This window comes from Pteropus medius, unplaced genomic scaffold (genome assembly GCF_902729225.1).
Source record: "Pteropus medius unplaced genomic scaffold, Ma_sr-lr_union100, whole genome shotgun sequence".
Taxonomy (NCBI): domain Eukaryota; kingdom Metazoa; phylum Chordata; class Mammalia; order Chiroptera; family Pteropodidae; genus Pteropus; species Pteropus medius.
In genome coordinates, this window is record NW_024340849.1 from 19031660 (window position 1) to 19054418 (window position 22759).

At 44.1% G+C, this 22759-nt stretch overlaps 1 protein-coding gene and 1 pseudogene across 8 annotated transcripts in view; one reads left to right on the forward strand and one right to left on the reverse strand.

Annotated features, from left to right (window-relative positions):
- Positions 1 to 22129, forward strand: part of DYM (dymeclin) — a 261966-nt gene extending 239837 nt beyond the window's left edge. For all 8 annotated transcript variants that reach the window (XM_039841985.1, XM_039841986.1, XM_039841987.1 and 5 more), the window contains one exon: positions 21222 to 22129. In XM_039841985.1, coding sequence (XP_039697919.1) covers positions 21222 to 21371 — 150 coding nt within the window. In that variant the 3' untranslated portion in view covers positions 21372 to 22129. The remainder of the gene's footprint in view (positions 1 to 21221) is intronic.
- On the reverse strand, positions 6531 to 6647 carry LOC120590927 (uncharacterized; annotated as a pseudogene).
- Positions 22130 to 22759: the final 630 nt, after the last annotated feature.

Here is a 22759-nt window from a genome sequence, read left to right on the forward strand (position 1 = left end):
ATGGTTAAGATGATAAATTTTAGGTTTTGGTTTTTACTACAGTAAAAGAGAGAGAAGGAAAGAAAAAGATACCCTGGGCAGTATGAGTTAGAGGTTATTATAGACTTAGGAGTTAATAGTTTTAAAGCAAATGGAATTTGGAAAATAGATTATACCCCTTCTTTCTCTAAAATAAAGACCCAAGCCTTCTGTGGGTATTTCAGTGATGTGCTATGCAAAGAACCCCAGAGCCAGAGCTTGTGGTTTATTTGTGAGCACTTTCAGGCAATTTGTATTTTTGAGTTCTCTCTGATCTAGCAATGAATTAGCTAAAAAGTAACTTAAGTATACTTTAAACAGTTTAATAGTTCTGAAATAAAAATGTAGCTGCTTTAAATCCTACATGTAGGTAAAAAGTTTGAGAAAATAATTTGTTTATAGCTTAGAAACCCATAGGGATTGAGCATCTGTGTTAAGAGTCACTATTTTGTTATGACTACAGATTAACACTAGATATATAATAAACAACCAAAGGGGTTGAATTGCAAACAGTATTTGAAAATAAAGAGAGAAACTATCATTTTGAATGTGGAAAAAGTTAAAACTAGATTTATTTCAATTGGAGATTTGCAAGTCTAAAAAGGAAAAATGTACATTTGGAACAAGGTGTCCCAGAAGGTTTATTAATAGAACTTGATACACTCTTACTGGTGCTCTCAAGTACATGTTAGCCTCTCTACATGTAAGCACAGAGGCTAAAAGTTCCCTTGCATTAGCCTAATAGAGTTTTGCATTATTTTTAATTCAAGTACGATTTAATCAAATAGATTATAGGTGAAAATTCAAAGTGGCCCTCAGAAAGCGAATGTGACATTTCTTACTGTTAACAATTTCTTTAGGAAATATGAAATCATAGAGTTTGCTCTTGTAGAGCATCACAAAAATTAATCTAGTTTCAGAATTATGTATTTGGTATAAATTTTTGCATGTTTATTTTTAAAAGCATTTTCTGTATAAGTGGTAAATGACTTTTGGGGAAATAGGCTTAAAAGAGTAGTTTAAAATAATTGAAATCTCACAAGTTAATTTTTATTGACCAGTAAATAGATTCACGAAACATTCCATTTTGAAATCAGAGAATTTATATTTTCACCTGGAATCTGCCTAAAAATGCTACTTTTCTAGGCATTGCAGTTCTGATAAAAATTTTTATAATGTATATATGGTTTTATGATAAGGTTCTATATAGGCTTATTAATTATAAACTGTCATAAGTAAAAAATAAAAAACCTAGTCCTTTGAGGAGTGATTAGTTTTACTATCTCCCTTTTAATGATGAAGTTGGTATCATTGTTTTTGCATGCATGACTTCGTATTTTTCCCCAATGTCTAAAGTGCTTCCTCCTTACCAAAAGTCACCCCATTCTCTCAGGATTTAAAAATTATCACCTCCTCAGCAAAGCCTTTCCCCACCACTTGCTTAGCCCAGCTATTAGAATTCTAATTGTATCATACAGTTGTGGCCGTCCCCTAGACAGGAAGCTCCTCTGAGTCAGGGACAGCCCTAAACCGCTCTAAACTTGGCTCTGTCATACAGTATCTTTCACTGACATATATCTTTAGTTTTGTCTGTATATTCACTTACTTACAAACTGCAACTTCAAAATAATTTATTCCCTAAGTTTTTTACAGTAAGAGGAAAATTCTTTAGGCTTCGGTAAGGAACACATTACTTATCTTTTGTGAATAATTCAGAGTCTTGCATTTCCATCATCCTTCTAATCTGAGTTTTCTTTGTACAAGCCTGTGTAAGGTGTGGGAAATCATGCCGAGCACATAATAATCCAAGTGGCAGGCTTCCTTGGAAGTTCGTTGTGGTTTTTCTTAACTTATTGAATATATACTTGTGCTCTTGTCCTAAAAATAAGTGTGCTTTAGTGAAAGTTCCAATCAGTAGGATTCCAGTTAAACCTAGACTTTGCTGTACTGGGGAAAGGGGAAGTAAGAGGTGAAGAGGCCTGATGATGGCAGGATATTCCAGATACTCCTACCTGGGAATTTTGTCACTTTCCAAGTTTATTAGGATCTCCTTCCTATCACCCACCCTGTCCCCATCCCTGATTTCCAGACATGAAAAGGAAATCTGATGGAGGAACCCAGGAATGAAATTTGCATGTACATTTCTGAAGGGGACTGTTTTTTTCTAAACTTTATATAGAGGATGGGTCCCTCCTCCTCACTAGACTCAGTTTTTCTAAGCTGGACCCCTTAACCTTAGTGTGTCCCAAGCACTCCTGTCTCCTTTCCCTATAATTCAAGGGGAGTAGGGGGACACATGGCAAACAGCGTGACCAGACATGTGTGTTCTGTGCATGGGAAACACCTTGGTATTCCTGTGAACCACCTTGATTTGAATTTAATCCATTTTCACTTTCATCCCTAGGATCTTAAGGGCTTGATGTTTTTCTCCGAACATGTGGGAGGCAGTTTCCTGACTTCACATTGTGGCAGGAGAACTGTCCGTCACTGTGCAACAGAGGCCTTGGAGATCCCAGAGTCAGGGCCTGGGGCCTGGGCAGGGCATTCATTCATCAACAGATCCTGAGCTTGAGCTAGATAAGGATGCACTTCCTAGACTCTGATCAGAAAGTTGATCATTGACCACTGATGGCCAGTCTGTCCTTGTCCCTAAGCCATTGTTATCACTCTCTAATACAGGCTGATGAGCCAAAATTGAAATGGACAAAACTAAGTAAAACATCTCCCTTCAGGAATAGCTATTAGGACTTTCTCCCAGGCTCTATGTCCCCCCTTTCCTGACTTTTGAAGATAAAAACAAGAGAATCAGCATTTCGATAATTCTTCCAGACAGCTTGCCTAATCCAGGCTGTGAAGCTATCAGGACTGGGGGCTTGTGTCAGCAGCTACTGCTGAATTGAGTGGAAAGACATTGTGAAGTCAGTTGCACAAAGACCCTTTCCCAGAGGCAAACAGGCTGGAAGAAACTATATCACAAAGATAAAGAATCATTAGAATGGAGTCAGACTGAGAATGGAAACAGAATCTTATTTGTCTGCTCCTTTGTTTCTAGTGAAAAACAAAAGTAACAAAGGTCATTGGACTCAAAACATATAACCATCAACAGAGGAGACTCTTGGATTTATTTCTGGATCTGTCACTTTGGACCCCTGATTTCCCTTTCTGAGTAGAGGCAGTTATGAAGATCTGCCATGTCTTCCTCCCTCCCTCTTCACCCCAATGGCATTGCCACCTCTCCTCTGTTTATCCTCTCCTCTCTTCCCGCTGCCATCTCTTGATTCAGGCCCTCATCTCCTGTCACCTGGACCTCTGCACTAGCTTCCCAGCTCTTCCTCTCCAAGGGCCGGCTTCCCCATCCACCCTGGTCCAGATGGATCGCATTGCTTTCCAAGTAATCCTCCAAAACCGCACTCAGGTCCTGGTCACTGCTCTGTTCACTGACACTTAGTGGCTCCAGAGTCAGGCTCGGTAGCTGTCCATAAACCTGCCTGTCAAGCTTTGTTTCACATCACTCCTTATCTATTCCCTGTTTTCCAGATACCCTGCACACCAGCTGGTCGCTGGGTACCCTTGTGCTTCTCTGCCTCCATGCCTGTTCTTCTGTTATTTCCTCTGCCCCGAATGCCCCTCCTCCCACGTTCACATGCCTGAATCCTACCTAGTGTTTACAGACCACCCAGTTGCCACCTCCTCCTTGAAGCCTTTCTTGATGCCCCCATTTGAAATAATTTCTCCCTTCCCTGGACTCCCATAAATTACATTTATTTGCATACTTTGCATGATAATTATCACTTCTACCTTATCTTATTATTTTTGTAGATGTTTTATCTCCATGCCTACATTATAAATACCTTGGTGCAGAGTCTCGGTTCTTTTTCATATCTTCTATGACACTAGTTTTCATTAGATAGCCATCAAATATATATTTTTTAAGCCATAGAGTACCCTGATTAGATTTTATCATTGCTTACTACCTCTCACGACCCAGGGGCTCCTCAGAGAGATCAGTGCGTGGGGAGTTTAAATGTTTCTCTTGCTTGGCCAGGTTTCTGAATAATTCCCTCCGCCTAGCGTGCTTTCCCACCTCTCCTCTCTCCTTCAGGGTTACCCAGACCCACCATCTCGTCAGCCTCTCCTGACTGCCCTTGCCCACAGGGTCTGTCTCTCTCCTAAGCCACCATAGCTTTGGCAGCGGGTACCGTTCCTCACTCAGCAAAGCCTTGCCTGGAACTGGAGGTGGCACGCTCATGGAGCCTGCCTTCAACACATTTATGTCCAGTAGCAACTGAAAACCATATACAAACCGATATCCAATCCAGGCACCTTCTGTGAAATGTACAGGCAAATGCCTGTGAGTGGCTAGGCAGGAAGGCTCCAAGCACTGGAGAGGACCATGAAAGACTTTCTGGAGGAGGGGAAGCATTCGAACCAACTCTGTAGGAAATGACAATGTGGGGGGAAAGACATCTTAGCTATAATGAGCAGTCTTGAAAAAGGCATGGAGGTAGGAATCGCCTGGAGTGTGCAAAGGACTTTGGGAAGTTTGTTTTGGCAGTGGCTGATGGTTTGTGTAAAGGAGAGGAAGCACATGAAGCTAGGAGGCCACATGGATCCATTTGTGCACATCCTAGAATCCATCTAAATAGGAACCAGCAATTAGTATCACGTCTTCTGACACTAGGTTACATTGAAGAATTGCTATTTAGTGAATTTTTTTCATTCATCCGAGCTCTCCATGTAATTGTTAAGATTATTTAAGGGCAGGGACCATATTTTGAAAGAATAACTCTATAACTTAAATTTATTCTCATTGAGTTATCTTAAAAGTAGAGCAAAAAGTTCTTACCTGTTTGATAATATTACAGGTTAATATTTAGGGATAAAATTATGTAATGTTTAGGATTGACACCAAAATAATTCAGAGGGAGGAAGTTCGAGGTAAGTGAAACAGGAATGACCTTGAGATGATGACTTGTAGCTGGTTGATAGGCATCCTGTTCCCTCCGCTTTCGTGTATGTGAGCAGTTTTCCCTAATAGAATGTTGAGGGAAGCGTTGGGCCTTCAGTGGTACTGAGTTAGCCTTCAACTTGGGGTCCCAGCTCGTCGCCCTCACATTACAACGCTGAGTGGCAGCCACCTGTGCCCCACGTTGCATTGCTACAGCCCTGACCACCAAAACAGCCAGGAAAACAGCCTGAGTCAGCCATTTGGTTGGGTCCTTGGTATAGGCACAGCAAACGATGCGCACCTATCAGCCAGATGGCTAAGAAGACCATTGTTTCGTGTCCACCATTGTGTTAAAATGCCATATTTGTTAAAGCATCAGTTGTTATAATTAAAATGTAAATATTAATACAAAGAAAGGAAGGATACATGGGTCAACAGGTCACCTTGCATGAGGGACTTAATCAGAAGTTTTATCTTAACACATCTTTCTTCATCAGAAGGTGTTTTGTTTGTTCACTAGGATGGAGAAACCATGGAAGATGTATCAACAATATAAATTACTCTTGTACTAAGCACAACCTTTTCTCTTCCTTAATCTGCTTCTTTTGAAAGTAAAGCAGTATTTTCGAAGCCCCAGAACTCAGATGTCATTCCTTTCATGCTGAGCATACAATAGTTCTCTTTAAGGGAAGTGTATAGTTTTCACCTTGTTTTATTTATCCCAAATTTTGATTTTTTAAAAATAAAACATATGTTCTACATTCTTTTTTCTAAATAAACCCCAAGTATAAAAGAGTGTTTCATTTATTTGTCTCCTATATCCAAATCCTAAAATATAATATGTTGATTATTTAAGTTTAGAGTTTTCCTTAGAAATATCTTTTTAAAATGTTTGGTGGATATATTTAAGGTAAATATCAGTTTTATTTAATTTTCGTGCTTGCAGTGTATAACAGATTTAGTTGTCCACGGTTAGTCCCTGAAAGTAAATCAAGAGATAAGCAAAGTATCTTTTTTTATTGGAATATGTAAATTTGGAATAATTAGAGCCAGTGTTATTAAATACAGGACTCCTTCCTCTTGAACCACTGTCATGTGTTAGAAATGACTGTAGATCTTCAAATGCTTCACCTACAGATGTTTTACTTGCCTAGGACATTGATTTGGAAAAAAAAAAAAATATGGTGGAGACCAAAATGGAGAAAGGAATCTTTCTATTTCCCAGTTTTCCTTTGGCTGTGACCTTTGCCACAGGGCAGGAGATAGGCTCTTTTAGGGCCCTCTGCTTGGACGAGGCAGGGCGAAGTGCTGACCAAACTGGCCAGCAGCCCCGCCTGGCCCTCGTTGGGCCCCCAGCCCCTCTTGAGTCCCTGAGCATTGCAGCCAGTCTTGCATCGGTTCTCCATCACAGTCAGAGCAGGCCTCATCATCATAATGGTTTACAGGTGAGGTAACTTAAGTTCCCTCAAAGAGGTACTGTTATTTGTCCAAGTTCCTTAGTGTCAGAGCCAGGTCTAAAATTCAGACATTCTGAACTTCCCCTCTGTTGTTTTTTTTTTTTTAACGCCTACAGCATCCAATCTTTCTAGGTGGTCTCCCATAAGTACTAACCAGGCCCGACCCTGCTTAGCTTCCGAGACCAAATGGGATCAGGCACGTTCAGGGTGGCATGGCAGTAAACTCTCTCCGTTTTTGTTCTGTTATACCATTCAAGCCTCGATGGGAGAGATACATCATAGTCTTAAAGTTTATGGTTCCTTATCACAGTGTTTATTTCATTTTCAAATAATGGTAAGCATGACCATTGCCATCAAGAGCATTAAGTACCAACTGCCTGCCTTCTGCAACCTCCAGTTTGTCTAAGCCGGAAAATGAAAAGGGACAAGAGTCAGAATGTCCTGCCTGGCCCAGCCTTGGCTTTCAGACTGTGAATGACATAGGACATGGTGGCTCCCAGCATTTGCAGTTATACAATCTCTGCCCATATCCACAGCATACAGAGCCACTGCTGCAGAGAAAATAGAAACAAGCATGACTCCCTTGCCGTTTCTGACATCATTGTGCAGGTCTGTGACCCTGCCTGACCCAGTACCTGAGCGAGGCCCGGGAGAGGCCCGGGGCTTCAGGAGCAGGCCTTTGAATCCAGGGAGATTCACTTTTCGGTGGTACCCTGGTCTTGTTGGCTAGGATCACTGCTTTGCCACCTCTGAACACACTCTTTTAAACCCGCTTGCAGCGTTTTCCCTTATTCATAAAGTTATAAAATGTTCCCTTCATGAAAAAAAGTTGAAATCACACCGATTTATACTAGTGTAGTTAAATTTCTAACCTGCCCTCAGGCCAGTACAATACTCCATTTTAGACATGACAGGCCAATTTTTAAAATTCTAACACACTAAGGAATGAAACAAAACCTGTGCCTTTTTGTACAGGATTCATGAATGGTAAAGAATAGGCTTTTATAAATGGAAGATTTGATCTTTGTTTCAACTTACAGATATTAATATCTTCACATTCATTAGCTTCCTGTGAATATCTCCCTCAGTGGCATGCCATCTGAGATGTAGGTCATCATATTTGATTTGTGATCACATCACAGATCATTGTTAATGTAGGCCTCAATTTCCCCAGATGCCAAATGAGAGAGGTATCTTAGACGCTGTCTAAATCTTTCTGACTGCAGTGTGCTGGGATGCCTTTGCAAGTCTGCAGTCTGTCCTTCCCAATTCCCGAGAACTTTTACACCCACATATGGCTCCTCCAAAACTGAAGTTCTTTTTATCTGTGGTCATTCTTTCCCTTCTGCCTTCCTGAATCATAGGATATTTTGGGTCCAATAATTTGCATTTCTAATAGGCGCCTACCCAGGTGATTCTGTGGTCTCATTTCTCTAACATGACTTTTGGATGGAGAAAGAGGATGGATGTAGTTTGTTGGGGAAAATGTCACACACACACACACACACACACACACACACACACACACACACACATCACCATTATCTCTACCACCTAAGTCGTTTTAATAAACTTTAGTACCTCTCTTACCTCCTTCACCGTCTCCTCTCCAATGCCTAAAGAATCCAGGGAAATTAAAGTACAATTCAAATTAAATTGTACAATTAAATTACAATTCCAACTCGGGCCCTGGTCCACCTTTAGAACCCAGCCCCCACTGCTACTCCCATGTTCCTTCGCCTGCCTTCTGCCTCCCTCCCCGCCCCGAACCTTCTCTCCATTCCTGCCTAGCTTGTCCTCTTTACCACTTTTCTACCTCCCTACAGCCTACATCCCGCTGCCTCCGTGAAGACTGTCCCAGAAATGACAGATTTATTGACCTCTTCCTGCTGGAATCTCTCCAGTAGTTCACTCTCTGTATAGCTCTTCTTAGTATTTAACAATGGGATTGCTATTTAAATGTTTAGTTAGTGCGTTTATATTTTGTCTCCTCACTAGATTTTCAGCTCCTTGAGAACAGGAACTTTGCTTTATACTCGCCATACCCCACAGTGTTTTCCACGTAACAGATCGGTCAGTTGATTAAGATGGAGTGAGGATGGAGGGGGAAGAAGTCTGGTGACTGGGGGACCATGGTGTCCTTCATGCGATTAGAGTACGTAAAGGAAATGTGGGCTTTGGTTCTTTCGTGTACTCGTGTATTTTGGAATTTTTAAATCTTAAATTTTCAAAATTAAAACTTTTGAAAATTTAAGTTTCAGTCACTTTTTTTGAACTATAAAATAAAACGTATCCTATATTCCTTAGCCGAGGTATTTTAGACAGATCTTTTGGTTGTGCTGCTGTGATTACAACACAGCAGGTATAAATTCCAAATTATATACATCTGTGATGGTCCAAATTAGAGGGAGGGATATCATACCATTCAATTATTTTAGCTTTATAGGTTAATATGTAGTAGGGTAGGTTTCACTTCATCATTTTTCTTTTTTGGTCCTAGTTCTCAAATCACGTCACTCTAGTGCTAGTGTTTTTCTCACCACCGCCCCACCCCCGCCCCAGCGACCTACCCAGCCACCACTTTGCTCTGTCTTTGCTTCTTCCTGTTCATGTCTTCCCTGAGAAAAATTAGACAAGCTGCTTCGATTAGTTCTTTCTGATGCATTCTTGCTTATCTCCTATCTTGAGGTTTTGAACCAATCGAATGATTCACAATTGATATTTAATGTTATGAATCAAAAGAACACACTAAGATAGTATCTTACAATGTGATACATAACACCAAATCAAGTTTTTGACTTTTTTAATAATATGTTTACTGACTTTAAGGGGATAAAAACAACTAAATTATCAATAGCATTTTTTTTTTAATTTTTAGAAAGTATCAACTACTTTTCCAAAGAAAATAAGCCTGACTTTGAAGGAGTTTTAGAAGGAAATGATGTATATATTTTCACTATATTAGAACAATTTCTTTAAAAAGCAAACTTATTCACTAATTATTTAATGTGAATTCCGTTAACTTGGTGTACTTTATGACTATGCAGGACTTTTTTGTGGTTTTATTTGTGCATTTGTACCTTCTTTTTAGAAGGGTAGGAGTGAATATGTGGGGGTGGAGGTGTTCAATTCCTTCTAGTACTGACAGTCTGTCATTCCACGATGTCTTAGAATTAAGGCTCAGGAAAGTAATACGGATTTTTCTAGCTGACCTAGACCTGTTTTGTTGAAGCAGGAGCATCCTGTCTACTAGCATGCTCTATCTCACATTTATACGATTTTGGAACTTCGCTAACGTGACCGTCCTTAAATGGAATTCAAGGTAAACCCACTTCGTACTCTGCTCGTAAGCACATAGTGTTATTAGGACTCATTTAGAGCATTCTTTTTCTGTTCCCTTTCCTCTAGATGTCCTAATTCTCTCTGTTAGTCCTAATGATCATGAGGAAGTAACCAAATCTCATTATGTGCTTTTAATTCATTGACAGCACACGTTGTCAATGAATTAACCACGGGGCCAAGACTGTTGCATGTGACAGGAAATCACAGGTCTGGTTCGCCCACTCATGGATAATGCTTGGATCAATGGGAAGTACAGCCATAGGCAGTACTAAGACTGAACTTCAGGTTATAAAATGCTTGCCATTAGGATCGTGGGATTTAAGTAGGATTTTCTCAAAGTAAATCGAAGAAAATGTCATTGGCCTAGCAACCACAGGATTTTTACATAACAGTTGGAATAGATTGTCCTTTCCATAAACAGAGGAAAAATATCCTCCTATATAATAGATGCATGGCAATACTGATTATCAGAGCTAAGTTTTAACTTCTTGCTAAGGAATAATTAAGATGTGACTTTAAGAACAGGTAATGCCCCTTGAAGTCTTGAAAAACTCACATTTGCTTATAACTTAAATCCTAAAAATGTCCAAAGAAGATAACTCTTAAGAAATTAAAGACAACTTTTTATCTCCATATTTGTCTTAGTCGAAGTTTTCTTTCTCTCTGACATAATCTGGCAAAGGCTGTGTTCTCACCTGATATAATCACCTGGCTTCTCCTTTGCTCAGTTGCACACCTATTGGGGCCAGGGCGTTCCAGAGAAGACTCGTGTCTGCCCTTGACCCCACAGCCTCTGCATTTCATTATCCACATGTTAACTTCCAGCGTGTGTATCTCAGACACGGCAAAGATCCTTGTTTTGCCAGAATCTGTCTAAACGTGATTCAGAATCATTCTCCAAATCCATAGTTCCTGTTCCCCTAGTTCACATATTACTCTGAACAAAATAATAGTGTAAAGAGAGATCATCACAGACACAGTCGTTAACGGTTAACTGTTACATTTTGAGGCCATATATGTCTCCCTTTTAAGCCATATTGCAGTCTTGACAAGAGTAGAAAGTAAAGGACTCATTAAAAATGGAACTTGTCTCAGTTTAGATATTATGCATCAGTCTAGACCATGACTATCTATAATCCATACCCGTTAATGAGTTTGCTTCGTTTTGCGTAATTAGATATATACTGAGGTATAAAATATGGCAGTAACCGTCTTTATTAACATTATCTGTTCTCTGTGAGCCAACTTTTCCTAGGTAAGCAAAACTATGACAATGTTAGAATAGTGGTAAGCCAGGAGAGCAGGCAATTTGAGAAGTAAATTGATCTGTTAGATTGGAGATATTGTCCCCCAAATCTCGATCCATCAGCTCAGTTGCTTCTCAAAGTGACATGGGCCTAATTTGGTTCGTTTTGTCCCAAATAAATTTGGGCAGTTATTCCACTAACTTCACTGGTATGCAGGACTCAGTTTCCCAAACTCTTTTAGTTGCTCCTCCCCTTTTGAGTTTTTCCACAAATAATTTTTACCCCTTTGTTCATTTATTCCTTCATTCATTCACAGCAAATATCTCTTAAGCCCCTGGCAATATTCTAAACACTAGAGGCACATCAGTAGGGGGAAAAAAATCCCTGCCCTCATGGAGCTTATACTCTCCTTAGAATTTTATCTCGTGGTAATGCATTTATTTTCTGAGATCTCACTCTCTTGGCTCTCTGGGTCCTGTTCAGAATGATGAGCCCCACTGCAGAAAGACACATAATTCCAGTCCTTTTGGGCTCCCTCTCTGGGCCCGCTTTCAGCAAAAGAAGTTCTGCCAGTAAGTTCTCTACTTTTGCTCTTCGTCTTCCGCCTTGGAATCCAGTGCTCTCCTCCCAGCCTCCCAGTTGGAATCAGTTTCCTCCAGAACGGGTGCTTTGATTCAGTGCGGTTCAGGCTTGAGGAGTTTACACATTTGGCAACTTCAACTGCCACCTCAAAGTTAATGGCTTTTAAATTACACATATCTACCCACAACCTATTCTCCCAACTCTAGACTCACCAAACACACAGACTTGTTATCCTGGCCCTCGAGGCCCACCTCCCTGTCTCCACCCTCTGTCTTTTTGTCATCCCCAGCTGACGGCTTCCTAGTCCGTGAACTGGCTGCACACTACTTGCCAGGCCCCAAAGGGTGCCCTTGGCCTCACTGTTTGCTCATGAGGGTCTCTCCGTGTGCAGTGCCTCCTCTCTCCCTGCCCCGGCCCTGTCCCTACAGGTCGGAACCCATCGGCCAAGGCCTCTCTCCAGCTTCCCTTGCAGCAGGAGTGCCTGTCCTTGCTTTTTTCTCCTCCATGCCTCCCCACCAGCCCCCAGAAGAGAGAGATTTAAAACCGAAGATGTTCTCCTTTCTGTGATCCCCTTTAACCTGGATCTGTGAGAAAAGGGCTCAGACTTCAGACTCAGATGGGCTTCAGATTCTGGCTGATGACATGCTGGTAAATTTGTAGAGAGCTCATCACAAGTATGGCTCAGCCTTATATTGTATCTGTTTATATTTCCTAAGAGTTTCTTGCCGCCAGTCACAGAAGCTGTTAGTGTCACTTGTAGATGCTCATAGGTGGCAAGACAGTGTCCTGAGTGAGAGATGGTTGGTCTCCTCGACTTACCTTTCAAGATAGGTATCTGCCGACTTTATAACTCTCTTCTTGGGTGGTAACTTACTTCCCAGAGAGCTCCTTGCTCCGGAAGCCCCCCTGCCTGGCCAGCCATAGTGCTCTTAGATATGCAATGTATTATGACTGTCTTCTGAGCCACTCTCATGGTGGGCTTCTTAATTTGAGCTTTGTATTTCTTAATTTGTAACTTTTAATAAGTGACCCTTTATAATTTTCAGTATTTTGAATTTAGTTTTTCATTAATTTTGAAATTAATTCACATAAAATAGAACTCTTCTACATGCAGTGTTACTATAACTTACAGACCAGGGGCTATCTTGTTTTTGTGGGTTAAGTAATAATATTTGATACATTTGTAACTCATTCCGTTATACATAGAAGAGCCTGCAGTTCTGGCTTGTTCAGACCACAAATGAGCTGAATTGATATATGGATGTTTCCAGATTCGTTAGTTCGGGTAAATTTTTCCAACTTCAGTATTGGCCAGATTGTACATAGAAGAGAGCTCTTCCATCCTGTGTCATGTTCTCCACTGCCATCATACCTCCTCCTAAATAATGCCCCCATCAGAGGACCAGCTGTTCCGCTTTCTCTCCTCTGCAGCTCAAGCACAATGTCTGGGATGTAGTTGGTGCTCACCAATGCTTAGCTTAAGGATTCACCACTGAAGGACCCAATGTTACACAGTATGTGAGGGAGTGAATGGCAGGGAAGCTGGATCATCATTCCCAAATCAGCCCTGGATTAAAAAAAAAAAATTTTGTGTGTCAGTGCTTACCTTGCTATCTATCTCGTGACAGGATCATGAAACCAGTTTACTTTTCATCTCATCTGCCCACGGTGACCAACTGCCTCGCTACCGTTCATAACCCGCCACGTCTATTCAGAGGCTTAATGTGGTCTTTTAAAGAATTTTTTTTTTTGAAATATGCTAATTAGCTATTTGATTTAAATTGCACTTTCTGGAGCCACGCTAGAATTTCTGATGCTGTCTATATAATCTTTAGGTGGAAGGGGGAAAACTCCATTGAACTTTTGTGGTGATAAAATTATTGCAGTTGAGCCCTCCATCTGTTCACTGAACTTCCTGTGGGTTTTCACCAGATCACATGACTGACAGCAGAGACCATCTTTAAAGCTCTTGGTCTGCTTTTTATACCCAAGCCTCAACCACCAAATCAGACCTTTGCTTTGTCTCTTGGCTGGGCGTCCGGATGTCCCACTGTGGTGGGTTGATTCACTGGAGCTGATAAAAACATTCCAGTTTAAACTTGAGAGTCTAGCATTACCTCTGGCTCCAAAAATCAAAACAGCAGGATTGTTGTAAATAGCTTTGAATTGAGACAAAGCTCCAAGCCTGAGAGATGGGTTTTCTCTCCTTAATCAGCCGAGTCACAAGACAACTGTCTTGGAAAGAAAGGAGCAAAAAAGCCGGGGCCCGAAGCGACCAGCACCCTGCAGTCCGCTAAACCATTTAAGATGAATTCTCGCCGTAAATATCAAACCGGAGCCCCCATTTCCTCAGAGCCCCCTCCTCTGCTTTCCCAAAGCGTTAGTGATCCTCAAGCACGTCCACCCAGTCGTCACTAGCTGGAGCTCAAAGAGGGGCTAAGAATCGGAGAGAAGATGGGGAAAGAGGAGCTGGTTGGCGGTCAGAGCTGGGAAGGCCGAGGAACACACGCGTGGCCTGGGTCCTGGGCAGCCAAGGAGACTTTGTTGGCCGAGTCAAAAGTGAAGACACTCTCAAGTGAGGAAGTTGGACTTCCCTCAGCCATCACAGGATGGCATTATTGTTCTCCACAGGCTTGAAAAGGAACATAGAGGAAAGGGTGAATTTTTCTAGGTGGTTGATCTGACACTCAGTCTATGACATTTCTTGGACTGAATCCTGACCAAATGTGTCCCCAGTGTCATTAGGGCTAAATAAAATCTTTTGTCTTTCTTTTCCTTAGCTCTCAGACTTCTACAACACATTAGAGGAGCGCATATTTTTAAGAATGTCTAATTAAACCTCACGCCATGTTGGCGCACATTCTAGATCTGGTGGATTTGGGATCAGATCAAATGGAGCTTGGGCACAGCTAGTTACGCAGAGGCTGCATTCACACTCAGGTTGAATCAGTAGTGTTTTCAAAACTCTTTTATGATTTATGCTTATTATTCACCCTTTTAAAATGTTCCCGGTATACTCTTAAAAACAACCCACTGCAGGAAAAGAAGCTCTTTACCTTGTGCCTTCAAATGGCCCAGTCCTAGGGAACATGCTCTTGGTTTTTCTTGCTATTTATGCTTTATCTCCCTTTCCGAACCTTTTAAGTGCTGGTAAAAAGTTCCAAGCAAATGACCCAAGAAACACTCTCGCAGCTCATGTGTCCCCTCGCGGGGAAAGCAGCTGGTATTGGAGCGTCAGGGGCGTGTGTGCACATGCGCCGTCCGCAGGGTTCGGGTTTTGTCAGCAGCAGAAGTGCGTTCCTGCTGCTCTGTCCGTACTTGCCCTTTGGTTCCCCGTGTCCGGCGGTGCACACGTGGGAGACAGAGACTTAGGCAACCAGTCTGTGGAAGGAGTCGGGCCTTCACCAGCCAGCCCTGGCAGGGGCCGTGCCTGGAACCTCAGCCCACTTAGCCGCGGGCTCTCCGGCCAGTGAGCACATCAGCCGCAGCTTAGTGTTTTTTCTTGGTCTTAAGCAGTTGGGAGTCTCGGCCTTTAAAACCATCTATTGTCAACTCACAAGACAGCTCAGGAACCTTCAGCTATTTACCCTGTCCCCTGAGACTGCCACCAAGTGAAGCCTAGCCAAGTAGAAACCAGCAAATGCTTAACCTCAGGTTTGCAGGTGAACTGAGGCCCAGCCCACTGGATCCCTTCTCCAGGTCCACCCGGGAGAGCCTGGGAGGCCGGGCAGAGAGTACAAACGTATAGACCTTACTGGGGTCAGCTCAGAAAACCACACCCAGTCACAATTACAAGGAGGTCAGAAGTCTTTCATTTTACACAAGGTGAGAAAACTGAGTCCTGGAAAAATGCTGTGACTTTGACTTGTCCCAAGCTGCCCAGCTTGCCGGCAGTTGAGCCAGGACAGAGCCAAGGCCTCTTGCCCCCCAGCCTGGGGCCACCTGGACTCCAGAGCTGAAACAGGGACGTGGAGATCAATTCTATTGCTTCTCAGTGCAGAAACTCAAGCTCGATTTAGGGGTCAGGACACACCTAGGAAACGTTCGAAGCTTGTTATCCTTACTGGAAAGACACGGAAAGCTAGCGTCCACATGAGATACAGACATTTTAAAGACACGCACAACCAGGTACTTGTCAAGTCTGGAGAGGCCACAATGAGAGTTCTGAGTTTGATTCAGCCTCTGGCTCTGCTCACTAGCTCTGTCCTCCCTGGCATGTTAGTTACCCTTTTGAGCCTTGGGTTTCTTGTCCATACAGTAGAGTTCAGAATGCCAACGTCACAGGGTTATTGTACAGATCTGAAGTCATGATTCAGATCGTTCATTTAACGCATCGTTCAACAAACATTTCTTCAGTGTTCGTCGTGTGCCAGATGCTCACAACGTTGCTGCCTTCTGCCTTCTTGGAGCCTGCATTCTCGTGGGGGAGATACACGGCACCTAAACAAACAAACAAACAAGATGAGCACTGATTGTCGTGAAGGGAACAAGCCAATGAACTGAGAAATGCCACCTTTGTTTTTTTATAAGGCGGCCATGGGTGGAGTGGGAAGTACTTAGCGCTTGGGTGCCCTCAGGATATGTCACTTCCTCTGAGCTCCCCTACTGGATTGGCTCTGTCAGCTCCTAGCAGAAGGCTCAGTGTCCTTGCTTTGGGATAACCTCCGCCACTGCAGCCCCGTTCAGCTCAGGCGTTAGACGCCGCGCCCCAGCTCCATCTTGGATGTTGTTGCACATGCCACATCATCATACAGGAAGGCTGTGAACACCGAGGTCATGTTCCTAATGTCAGATACATCTCAGAAGTGACTCTCTTGTCCTCATTATCACCTCAGTGCCAGTCCCCCTTCCAGTCGAGTCAAGAATACTGACGTCACGGGGTTATTGTGCACTCATTTAACACATTCAGCAAATGAGACAGAGAGACCCACCTTCTCTCAGTGACATAACTCTGTCCTCTGAAGGATGTTTCTGAAGATGGTCTGTCGCGTTAAGCCTTCGTCAGCCTTAGTTCCTGGGTGATGTGTGGGGAGGTCCAAGACCTTCGTTTCTGTTATTACGCATCGGGAAAAAAGGGCTGCCAGGTGAAAAGTGTCTGTTTCGGTGTCATTAGAGAAATGAGCTCAGTACCAGACCAGCCACAGTATTTCTAGTCTTCAGGTTGGATTGCTGAAAGTTATATAATAGGAGCACAACTTAGGTTTGCTTATCACTTTAGTGTCGGTAATCATAGCCAACATTTGTAGAGCACTCACTCTGTGTTAGGTGCTGTAGAAAACACTTATACACAGCTCATCTCATTTGATTGTCACCACCCTGTGAAGTAGACAGGACTGTTCAATTTGAGATCCCAGAGTAAACTTTGTCTTTGAAGAGCCTGAGTCTGAGACTTGTTCCAGGTCACCCAGATGATAAGGACTGGGCTTTTAGCTCTTAAATACTAGGATTGTGTGTGTCTGATTCAGAGCAGTATTTTTGGTACTGCGCTTACTACACAGTCGGCCTTCAGTAAACATTTGCTGCATGAATGAATGAATGAATGAATGAATGAATGAGAAAAGATGGGGATAAAACTCTTAATTATGTACCTGCCTTTCAAGCGCTTTTTCTAGTTACTTCAAAGATTAAATGAGTAACTATCTGTAAAGTGTTTGAACATGACAGACTCATAATAAGTAATCGGTATGTTAGCTATAAATGTGAACCATAATCTCAGAACTGATTATTAAGTTTTTATGGAGAACTTCTATAGAAACAATTGATCAGCTTGAAGAAAAATTTCATAATAAATTACATATCTGCTATTATACTATTTTATACCATTTTTGTGTACTCTTAGATACCGAATACTAGATGTCCTTGCCACTCTGGGTATCACCCAACATTGAGATTTTCTTTACTACATTTATTCACTCCAGAGTAAGACGCATTATTGTTTTGACATAAACTTGAGCCAAAATGAAAACGAGGCATTTTCAGCTCTGTTTTTACCAGGTGGTGGGAAAGCTAGTCATGGAGATGCCAGGTGCTTTTTCTGGTGAACTTTTCCTGTGCGTGATCGAAGGGCAGTCTTTGACTCATTTTTCTTTCTAACTGAATAGTCATCAGAATTTCCCCAGAATCATGAGAGCAGGTAAACTTAGTGCCAGCCCGTTGAGCAGCTCTTGCCTAAGTTTCCTTAATTTGGTTGGAAGGAATTCTTACAAAAGCCGTTCGCTGGCTTATTTTATTTCCCATCCACCCTCCTTGGGGATACAGAAAGCAGCCTCGTGTCAGTTGCCTCACGTCCTTTCCTAAGGCCTTCATAGGAAAACCCCCAAATATGTCACAAGGTTTCACATCTTTTAGTCATTTTTACTTCTAACAAGAGTGCATCTTATTGGCTATATTACCACATAGAAATGTAGGATGTTATTATTCCAGCTGAAAGAGGCAATGTGGGGGCCCTGACCTTTCAACCCACCACCCCTGCACTCCCCTCTGGCCCCCACACTTTTCTCCAAGTCATTGTGAAAGGTTTTCTGAAGTTTGAGGCCATTCTAAGAACAAGGACTCCTATCCTCATTATTAGAGGGTATATTTCTTTTCTTCAAACACAGTCCCTCATCCTTTCTTGATTATTGATGTCATTATGGGTTTGGTAACTATTTTTTAAGGACCAGTAGTGTGCCCAGTTCTGTGCTGTACAGTGAAAGGGCACAGAACTAACCCCATGGGTCTTGTGTGGCCTAGGAGAATCAAAGTCAAGGATAAAGCACTAGGGTGGCTGCAACTGTGGTGTTGCTTTCAAACTGAGTCTCCCATCCAGTCAGCCTAAAGTTTTAATCCCGACTCCATCCCACAGGCTGTATGGCCGAGAACCAGCTGCTTAGCCTCGTGAGGCCCCGCTTCCCCTTCCGTGAGGCCCTGCTTCCCCTTCCTTTGGGGGGTTGGCACCCCGCTTCCCCTTCCGTTGGTGGGGGGGCGGGGAGGCCAGATCAGCCTCAGCAGGGCGCTGACTCGGACTCAGCACACAAGTACCCTCGGCTATTGGTAGCTGCACCCTATTGCTACAAATGCAGATTTTTCACAGAAAAGAATATTACTGTGTTGCTACCTATAAGGAACCTGATTCCATGACAAATTCTTATTGCCACCCCCAAGAACTCTGTCCACTCATACCTGAGAACCCAGTCCTAGGCCAGAAACAACACAGAGAGTGTGAGGAGGCTCATCAGGGACGGCAAGGGTCCTGGCCCCCGAGAGGCCACACAGCCACTGAGCAGTTACAGTTACGGTTACAGTTACGATGCTGGCCCAGGGTTGGAGGAGTTCCAGGGACTTCGTGAGTGGCCGAGGAGGGAATGGAACGCTGGGGGGCCTCACTGACTCCCGGTCGTGTCAGCAAGTGCTGGAAGTAGCGCATATCTCTGAGCCAGTCACGCTTTGTCAGCCAGGCTGACCTGAAAAGCCCAGTGGGAGAACTTGTCCTCTAAGTCGCAATCGTTGACAGATGGGAAACACTGATAGTCTGAAAAGGCGCGGGCTGTCATTCCCCCAGAGTCGTTCTGCAAAGGCCTCTGAAGAATGGGGTATATAGAGCGTGAGGGAGTGTATAGAGGTGGGTGATGCTGGCATTTGGGCCACTTATAAAACCCATTCGTGTATATTCTATACTTGCATAACACCCTGGGAGCCGTGGAATGGAGTTGGTTCTCATTAAAGCCATACCGAGGAGGGCCGTACTGTTTGGTATGTTGAGGTAATAGCCATGACCCGACTGCCCTCCTTTTCAGGAATTCCTGCACACCTTTTCAAGAGTTAACTCGAAACTCACCTTGCCACAAAGCACTTTCCCTGCCCCCTCTCATCGCTCTTGGACTCTGAGGATCCAGCACTTGGATGTTTAGTCTTAATCACTGTGAATGTTTTAGAAGTCCTATAACTCTGTGTGTGTGTGTGTGTCTCCCCCACCCACCCACCCACCTTTTCCTTTTAATAGCTTTTAAATTCACCCAACTACTGCAGTGTCATCCTACTTCAAACCGCTTTGTCCACGCCCCCCCACCTCGACCCATCCCTGCACAGAGCTCTCTTGTCAGGCCCCCTTCTCAGGTCCTTCGAAGGCATCCGGGACCTTAGCATGGGGGCCAGGGCTCTTCGTGTAGCTCCTGTGTCCCCCCATCCTCCCATGTCTGGGCCCTGCTCACCAGTGCTCACCTTCCTGCGCCCCCAGCCCGTGCTCCTCCTGCCTCACACAGGCCTCCCCTCCGCCCGCTCAGGCCTCTGGAGCCTCCTCTCCGTTTCTTTCCCACTACTCTGTTCTCACTGAGTTGTCGTCGCTGCTGTCTGCCTCTCTCCTCCAGGAGCACTCACCTTCTGCGAAGACAGGCACTGTGTGTGGCTGCTGCACCCTGTATCCCTCGGTCCTGGCACCCACAGCGCCTACTGCCTGGCACAGAGTAGCAGACACTCAACCAATATAATAAATGACTGAATGACTCACATAAAAAGGGTTGAATAAGATAATATCAACAAAGAATTCACTATTGTGCCTGGGGCATTCTTGGTCCTCAGTATATGGTTGATTGTTTCACTGATGTTATTCATTCATTAAATTATTAAGTATCTGGATAGTACCTGTGCGGACACAGCAGCAAACAAAATAGAGAAAACTCTGCCCTCGTGGGCTGTGCATGCTATGTGTGTGTCCCCTGTTTCTCTCTCAGCCTGCTCCTTCGACCTTCTTCTGTCTCCTCCTCTACCTGCCCTACCTGTGACAAGGGTCACCAAACTGTAGCCACTCTTGCCAGAGTCACCTTGGCGAGGGAAGAGGCCCAGGGGCTTTCAGTAGACTCCAGCAGCTCTGCGGGCTGCTGACAAGAGAATCACCTCCTCTGCCCCAGCTGGAATAAATAGGTCAGGAGTAAAATAGGAAAAGCAAAAGGCCAAAGCCTGGAGAAGCGCGTGCTGCTCAGGACCTCGAAACTGCAGATATTCTCGCTTACCAGCCAGGACTGCAGCATGCAGGCCAGATCGCCTGGCAGGGTTGTAGAGCCAGATCTGAGCCTCAGTGAGGAATCACCTCAGCCTCCCTCTCTGCAAAGCTGAAGCCACCACCACCGGTCCTTGAGGAGGAGGTAGCCAGGCTAAGCTATGCAGAACAGCCGCCGCCCCGGATGTCCGGCATTGCACTGCGGACACAGCTCAGGAATTGTGAGGGCTCAGGAATTGTGAGGGCAGGTCCTCCTCTCCAAGGAGACTCAAACGTGAAAGCAAAGTCTCTCAAGAAGCAGCAGCCGGTCTCTCTGGAACCCTGTCTGCTCCCCGCTGCAGGGCCCATTCACCAGTCTGATGCTCTCATCCTACCCTCTCTCCATCCTGGTCCCTGCTCCTCTCAGCAAACTGACATTCGCTGAGTGGTACCGCGGGGGTTATTTGCCCTTCCTGCCCAAAACGTGTGTGTTCTCAGGAGTCATGTGGAAGCCGGATCTTGTAATGCTCCAGAGCTCTCAGGCCCTGTGACCAACTAGGGGAGGTGGGCTCGCTGCACACCAGACCACACCACCACTTATAAACTGCTGCTGCTTCTGCTTTTGCTTTTGCATGGAACCGTGAGGTCATAAAATCATCTTGTTTTCGTTGCAGAAATTTCCAGAATTGAAATTCAAATACGTGGAAGAGGAGCAGCCCGAGGAGTTTTTTATCCCCTATGTCTGGTCCCTGGTCTACAACTCGGCTGCAGGCCTGTACTGGAACCCACAGGACATCCAGCTGTTCACGATGGATTCTGACTGAGGGTGGGCTCCACCTCCCACCCCGACCCCCTCCAGCCAAGCAGCCCTCTAGTTATTTCCTCTCTGGGGAACAGACGTAGACGGATCGCCTGGTGTATCTTCAGCTAGAGAGGATCACGCAGGCTCGTTTCCCTTGCACACTTGGATTGGGAGAATCGGTGCCCGTTGGCAGTAAATCATTCAGCTTAGATTGTAGTGCAGAAAGTGGGGGGAGGGCATACACAACAATAATAAACACAAAAACCTGCTATTCCACATGCAGTTTTATTTATTTCTAAACCAAAATCTAGAGCTTTCTGGGAACCTGATGCCTAGGGCCTATAACACTTCACCAGTACATACTTTTTTTTTTTTTGGCATGTTTAAGATTTTGTGTGTGTGTTTCCACATTAAGAACTATCAGTCTGAAAAGATGACGAGGCAGGAATTAGTAGGGAAGCCACGTGTATGGTGCGGCTGCCTTGCAGCAGGCACAGGGTTTAATAAACACTGTGCCCGGGCGGTTGGCTATAAGCCTTTAGCTCCTCTGCCACTTTTCCTCAAAGAAAGAAGTGTCTCCTTCTCACGAAGCCCAGATTAGCTTTTCTCTGAGCTGTAGCTGAATTAAATCGGAGTCTAATACAAATTAAGTTAATCTTTTCTGTATTATCAGGAAAAGAAAATTTTCATTTCAAAAGCAATCTTTTTTTTTTCAACCAGACTAATAGGAGAAAAAGGAGACCAATTTGATTAATACAGTATCCTACATGAAATGCAAAACATGTTTTCCTCTTCATTTCTGACTGCATTTAAAGTCTTGGGGGCCTAGCCATGCGCGTTCTTCCTTGCGTGGGAGGGAGGAGCTTGTTGGAGAGAAGCTGCCAGAGCACTGGGCAGTGGCGGCTCTGCGGGTGGAGCAGCACCTTCCTGTCGGGGCCCCCTCCACGTTCACGGTCCCCGCTTCGCAGTCTAGATGAGGCGCCCAGTGTCACTCGCAGAGACAAAAAAGTATTGGCTTTTCTGCATGGAGTCACATGATCCTACATGAGACTAAGCATCCTGCTTCAAGGTGCTGTCTTCATATCCATATCAAGAAGCAGCTTCTCTCTGGTCCCTGGATCCCCGGGCTGGAGGCCTGAGTTTTGTTGGTCCAGCTCTGCCTTCTGAAGGTCTGGGAGGAACCATCTGCAGTCACACCAAGCTCTGGAAAAGGGTGAAAACACTGCCAATATGTCAGTGCACGTGAAACGCCTGGGCTGCTCCATCCTTCAGCAGGCGTTCGCGGTCAGCCAGGCGCTTTCACTATCCTCGCCAGGACCAGTGCTGAAACCAAAACTCCCTGAGGCTGGCCGATGAAGGGCCATCGCTGGGGTGGACCGGGAGGCAAATGCAGCTTGCCTGCTGTCTCCA